Here is a 6,619-nt window from a genome sequence, read left to right on the forward strand (position 1 = left end):
AGGTTATTCTTTATAGTGTGTTTACAAGGTTCTAAAAATAGCAAATAAATTCATGTTATTAAAAGATGGGTTTTGGTATAAATTATGCACACAATTTTGTATATTTAAAAGATGGAATATAAACCTATAAAACTATATAGTTTTAATTATATAAAAAAATGAGCTAAACACGAGTTTAAAAGTTTATGAGCTTGATTTGTGAAAAAGATATATAGATTTATGGTTTTGAGTGAAATGTGGACATATGGAGATTTTATACCATTATAGTATAAAAATATAGTTTTATGGAGTTATAAGTGAAAAGATATATATATTTTTCTTTATAAAAAAATATTGATTTTTAAGTATTGAACATATGTATTCAAGCCACAAATGTATTTTATAGCTTCAAATAAACAAAAGTGGTTTTTATAAGTTGTTATGTTGGAAATACGTTCATTTAATTTATAAAACTTAATTATGGTTTAACTAGTTTCATGTTATAAAATTTACAAATAATAAATATCATTTTTTTATGAGTACATTTTGTATCAAACGATAGTTTTACATAAATATAAGTTTTTGGTGATAAGTATATATGTTAGACGTAAAAGTAATATTTTTACAAGTTAAATGAACAAAACTATATATAAAGTCGGTTTTAAAAATTGGAACGAAAATATAAACATATTATGATCCACAAAAATATTTGTCGTAACTTAAGGAAGAATTATCTAGACATAAATATATAATTTTAAAATATATTTATTACTCGTCCAAACAAACATGTTATATCCAAATTTACACCGACACTAATAAGAATTATAATTTTAATATTTATATAACTATATATATATAAATATTTATTTTCTATAAGAATATAAAAACTTATCACCAACGGGTCATCCATAAATTTAGTGGAACGTTCGGTTGGCGAAAGCAACCGACACAAACATAATAAACGAAACGCTCGGTTGGTGAAAGCAACTGACACAAATATAATAAACGAAACGACTAGTTGGGTGAAAGTAACTAGCATAAACTGACTTGCGAGTCGATGATGAACTAACTGACCTGACGCGTTTAGGACGTGTGAAGGCGGCGGAACTTTGATTAATCTAAAATTGCTAGGAAATCAACCACTGAACTCACGAGGTGAGTTCCACGACACCCTTTTTACTGTTTTTATTGTTTTCAACTGTGGGGGGGGGGGGGGGGGCGGAGAAACATACACAACTTCTTTATACGATAGTTAGAAACAAAACAATCGATCCTTATACGAACTTGAGTTGAACTATGTTGTGCTATAAGTCCCTTGCTTGCATAATATAACCATTAGTTAACGTAGTTAGCCACATGAATATACGAATAGTACTATTGGCCTTGACATTCCCCCCTATTTTAGGTTGGTCGCGCTAACCTCCGATATTGCATCGAAACAGGGTGCGTATATTCCATCTGTGAGATTTGAACAGGCAAAACGGATATAACTCGTGGTTTGGTTATAGGCTCATAGGTCGTATATTAATTCGTAGATTTAGCGCAGTCTACGGAGGATTACCGTATTTGTTTCAATATATTATCGTATACTTATTTGTGAACGGGTTCAACGTTTTATAAATAACGTGATTTTATATCAAGTCTTAAAACTTGTGGACTCACCAACCATTGTGTTGACCTTCTAAATCGTATGTTTCTTTCAGGGAATTAACAAGCTTGTAAGGAAATCATGGAACCGGGACCACGATGCATAATTAGGATACCTATTTTGGAGGGATTTCATATGTATAACCCGACTGATATCTGGGTCATATACCAGAAATCTCTTATTATGTATAATTATCTTGTTAAAAATATTTCATGGTTTGTAAACTCATTGAAAACTAATGGTATCCTAATATTACTATGTTTGTGATAATCATATGCTTACGATATTCATGATGTCACGTGCCCGCGTTTCCGCCTTGGCGGGGTGTGACAGATTGGTATAAGAGCCATTGGTTATAGCGAACTAGATAATCTCGTCTATAACCGGTGACTAAAAAAAAAGAAAAAAAAAAGAAAAAGAAATTGTTTTCATTGCATCCATACACATAAACAAAACTTATATCACATTGTACGGATACTGTTGTCACAGCCATGTCTAAAGAAAACCCAGTTGTCGTCATGGATTTTGATGAGGACCCGAGCGAGCATTCAGACACACCTCCCACACAGTCGTCGATTGTCTCTGACGACGAGGATACCGTCATGGAGACACCACCAGCCTCGCCACTACCAGCTTCTCCACTATTACCTTCCCCACCTCCACGTTCTCCATCCCCACCCCCGCCATCACCATCTCCCCGCCGCGGGAAGAGACTTTTTAGGAGCACTACACCTCCTGACGTAGCCTTAGGTGAGCCACCCATCTTCTTTAGGATAGGCAACGGGCCTTTACAAATGAAGAGTGCTAGAAAGAATCCCTTACTCCCTAATAAGAGGAACTTAGCTGCACGAGATGAGCCAGAGAAAACTAAACAACCACCAAAGAAGATACCTGAGTATCGATCGTATGCTAGGAGGCCAGGATGGATGGCACGTGTACTAGACCACTGGCATGACCTTGAGGGTATTTCCTCTACCTTTGAGGTCGGTGAGTCCTCTCAGGCACCTCCATCACTACCTCACACTAGGGAGCCAATGGAGGTAACCATACCGACTCTTGTCGCCAGGACTCACACACATGACCGCCAGCTTGAGAGGATGATTAGGGATGTTGAGGCATTGCTATATGATGTTAGGAAGGATGAGTCAGGATACTACTAGGATGATGGGACAGGATGTGGGCAATTTCTTGGACCGCTGGAGAGGTCTACTCGAGCACTTCAGGTGAGCCTTACTCAGATCCGAGATGACATTAATAGGATCCGACTCTTAAGAACCCATGACTTTGATCTGCTTAACGAGCTTCATGGTAGGATTATGGAGTTGGAGGTTCGTGTAGGGACACACCAGATGATGACTAGGGCTAGCATGCTCGTGGCTGGAGTAGTTATGTTGTTTGGGATGTTTGTTGCTTATTTTACCTAGCTGAGCGGGGTGTGCTCATGCAATATTATATGTATGAAAGCTTTGTACTGATGGGGGGTATGTCCCCATCCATTTTGTATCGGCTATGAAAACTATGTACTAGATGTTTTCTCTTGATGTATAATATTGTATAATGTTATGGTGTGTTTATATTTCGGGTTCATGTGATGACATTATTACTCTGATTATAAATTTGTCTTATTTTTTTTATCTTGTGTATTAGAAAGAAAATCATGGCACTGAAAAAGCGAAACACCCGTAGCAACCCCGAAAACACCGGTTCGATGAGCCCTGAGGCGATTGACCAACTAGTGACACAACGCGTAGCATCCACAATTGCTCAATATGAGGCAAATCGAAACAGAAACAACGGATTTGGTAGCGGTACTGGAGGAAATGGAACATGAGGTAACGGGACTGGTACAGGCGGAGGTAACGGGTATGGTACCGGCGGAGGCATCGGATCAGGAGGTATCGGAGGTAAAGAAATAAGAAATTCATGCCTTAAAAATAAAGGAAAGAGAAATCACTACACATCATTAATAAAGTATTGATCTATTTAATATTGCTAATACAGAAGCGAGCAATAATGAAAAGGGCTGTTCCTACAAGACTTTTTTATCTTGCAACCCGAGAATCTTCCATGGAACCGAGGGTGCAATTGGAATAATTCGTTGGATTGAAAAGATGGAATCTGTTCTCAACATATCCAATTGTGCTGCTAATTTTATGGTGAGGTATGCCACATGTACCCTGGAGGACGAGGCACAAACTTGGTGGAACTCACAAGTTCAAACCTTGGGTATGGAAGCTGCATATCAGTTGACATGGGAAGAATTAAAAGCCATGGTGTTGGAGGAGTATTGTCCTCGAAATGAACTCCAAAAGATTTAAACTGATTTGTGGAATATCACAATGACTGGTTCTGATGTTACTGCTTATACCACTCGATTCCAAGAATTGGCAAGGTTGGTACCTCATATGGTGACTCCTGAGTATAAACGGATTGAAAGGTATATCTGGGGTCTTGTTCCTCAAATTAGGAGTTTGATTACTTCGTCAAAGCCGACCACCTTTAAAAGTGCAGTGTCTTTGGCGCAAACTTTAGCCGATGAGGCCGTCAGAATGGGTACACTGATTAAGAAAAACTCTAGTGATAAAGAAGGAGGTAAATGAGAAAAAGGAAGTTGATGATAAAAGGTCGGGCGATAAAAGAAAATGGTTTGGAAAGTCAAGTAACCAAAACTACAAACGACATGAATCGGTTAAGGCATATATGGCAACTACTAAAACCAAAGGTTATGCTGGGAACAAACCTAAGTGCAACAAGTGCGCAAGACACCACGATGGGAGATGCAATTTGTGTGGTAAATGTAAGCAATGGGACACCAGACTCAATACTGTCCCCCTGCTCCTACTGGAAAGGGGAATACTGATAAGGGGAAACCTGCTTGCTATGAATGTGGGAGCATGGATCATTTCAGGAATAATTGTCCCAAATTGAGGAACAACAACAATCAGGCTCGAGGAAGAGCATTTGTGATCGGGACAAAAGATGCCCGCCAGGACCCCTCAACTGTCACTGGTATGTTTCTTGTTAATGATCACTATGCTCATATATTGTTTGATTCTGGTGCGGATTTGAGTTTTGTCTCTACCAAATTTAGACCTTTGTTGGGAATAGAGTCAAATAAATTAAAAGATAAATACATCATAGAGTTAGCAAATGGGAAGTTGATTGAAACTAGTGAAGTAGTCCAAGGATGCACTTTAGTCTTTAAGGGTCATTCGTTTGAAATAGATTTGTTACCCGTGGAATTGGGAAGTTTTGATATAGTTATCGGCATGGATTGGTTGTCTAAAAATCATGCCTAAATTGTGTGCTTCGAAAAGCTAGTGCGACTTCCACTATCGACTGGTGAAATATTGGTTGTTCAAGGAGAAAAGAAAACGATTGCTTTAAAGATTGTCTCATGTATGAAGGCTCGTAAGCTCTTGAGTAAAGGATATCAAGTGTTCTTGGCCCACATTGTAGAAAAGGAACCCGAAGAACGATGAATTGAGGATATACCGATCGTACGAGACTATCCAGAAGTCTTTCTCGAAGACTTGCCCGGATTGCCGCCCCCTCGACAAGTCCAATTCCGTATTGATCTGGTACCGGGAGCTGCACTAGTTGCGCGTTCTCCATATCGATTAGCACCATCAGAGATGCAAAAATTATCTACACAACTTCAAGAATTGTTAGATAAAGGGTTCATTCGACCGAGTTTCTCACCCTGGGGAGCTCCGGTCCTATTCGTGAAGAAAAAGGACGGAACCCTTCGAATGTGTATTAATTACCGAGAGCTTAACAAATTAACAATCAAAAATCGGTATCCACTCCCTAGAATAGACGATTTGTTTGATCAGCTGCGTTCCGGGTACCATCAATTAAGGATACAAGAGGAAGATGTACCCAAAACGGCATTTAGGACTCGCTATGGACATTACGAGTTCTTAGTCATGCCTTTCGGTTTAATTAATACGCCTGCTGTTTTCATGGATCTAATGAATAGAGTGTGTAAACCCTGCCTAGACAAGTTCGTAATTGTATTCATTGACGACATCCTAATATATTCACGAACCAAGGAGGAGCACGAGCAACATCTGAAGTTGATTTTGGAATTGTTAAGGAATGAGAAGTTGTATGCGAAGTTCTCGAAAAGCGAATTTTGGATTCGGGAAGTCCATTTCCTAGGGCATTCATGTGGACCCAGCCAAGATCGAGGCGATTAAGAATTGGGAAGCGCCAAGGACTCCTACCGAAGTGCATCAATTTCTTGGTTTAGCCGGTTATTACCGCCGTTTTATTGAAAATTTCTCCAAAATAGCCCAACCTTTGACTGCATTAACCCAAAAGGATAAAAAGTTTGATTGGGGCGAAAAGCAGGAGTCGGCTTTCCAATTATTGAAAGAGAAGTTATGTAGCGCACCAATTCTATCTCTACCTGAGGGAGTAGACAATTTCGTCGTGTACTGTGACGCATCACACCAGGGATTGGGTTGTGTGCTGATGCAAAATAAAATGGTTATCGCATATGCATCTCGACAATTAAAAGTGCACGAAAAGAACTATACCACTCACGACTTAGAATTGGGAGCCGTCGTATTTGCACTTAAGATTTGGAGGCATTACCTTTATGGTACGAAGTGTTCCATCTTCACTGACCACAAAAGTTTACAACATATCTTCGACCAAAAGGAGCTGAATATGAGGCAGCGCCATTGGGTTGAATTGCTGAATGATTATGATTGTGAAATCAAATATCACCCAGGCAAAGCTAACGTGGTAGCTGATGCTCTAAGCCGCAAGGAAAGATTCAAGACTCTTAGAGTTCGTGCATTAGGAATGATCATTCACACAAGCCTCACCGCCCGAATTCGTGATGCACAACAAGAAGATCTCAAAGTAGAACATTTTCAAAAGGAATCCTTGAGAGGAATGGTGAGACAATTGGAACCCAAGGATGATAAAATTCTTTATTTATCGAACCGAATTTGGGTACCACGTTGCGGAGATCTTCGT

General features: G+C 39.1%; 1 protein-coding gene across 1 annotated transcript; it reads left to right on the top strand.

The window, feature by feature from the left end:
* The first annotated feature begins 4,431 nt into the window (after window positions 1–4,431).
* LOC143577685 (uncharacterized) lies at window positions 4,432–4,926 on the top strand. Its single transcript, XM_077061449.1, has one exon. The coding sequence runs from the start codon at window positions 4,432–4,434 to the stop codon at window positions 4,924–4,926; it is 495 nt and encodes a 164-aa protein (XP_076917564.1).
* Window positions 4,927–6,619: the final 1,693 nt, after the last annotated feature.

This window comes from Bidens hawaiensis, unplaced genomic scaffold (assembly GCF_021521415.1).
Source record: "Bidens hawaiensis isolate Kalapana, Puna unplaced genomic scaffold, B.hawaiensis_p1.1 tig00028766_1, whole genome shotgun sequence".
In the NCBI taxonomy this organism is placed as follows: Eukaryota; Viridiplantae; Streptophyta; class Magnoliopsida; order Asterales; family Asteraceae; genus Bidens; species Bidens hawaiensis.

Bases quoted from the DNA above. Each gene is read 5' to 3' on its own strand.
- LOC143577685 (XM_077061449.1), top strand. From the start codon at position 4,432: ATGGGACACCAGACTCAATACTGTCCCCCTGCTCCTACTGGAAAGGGG.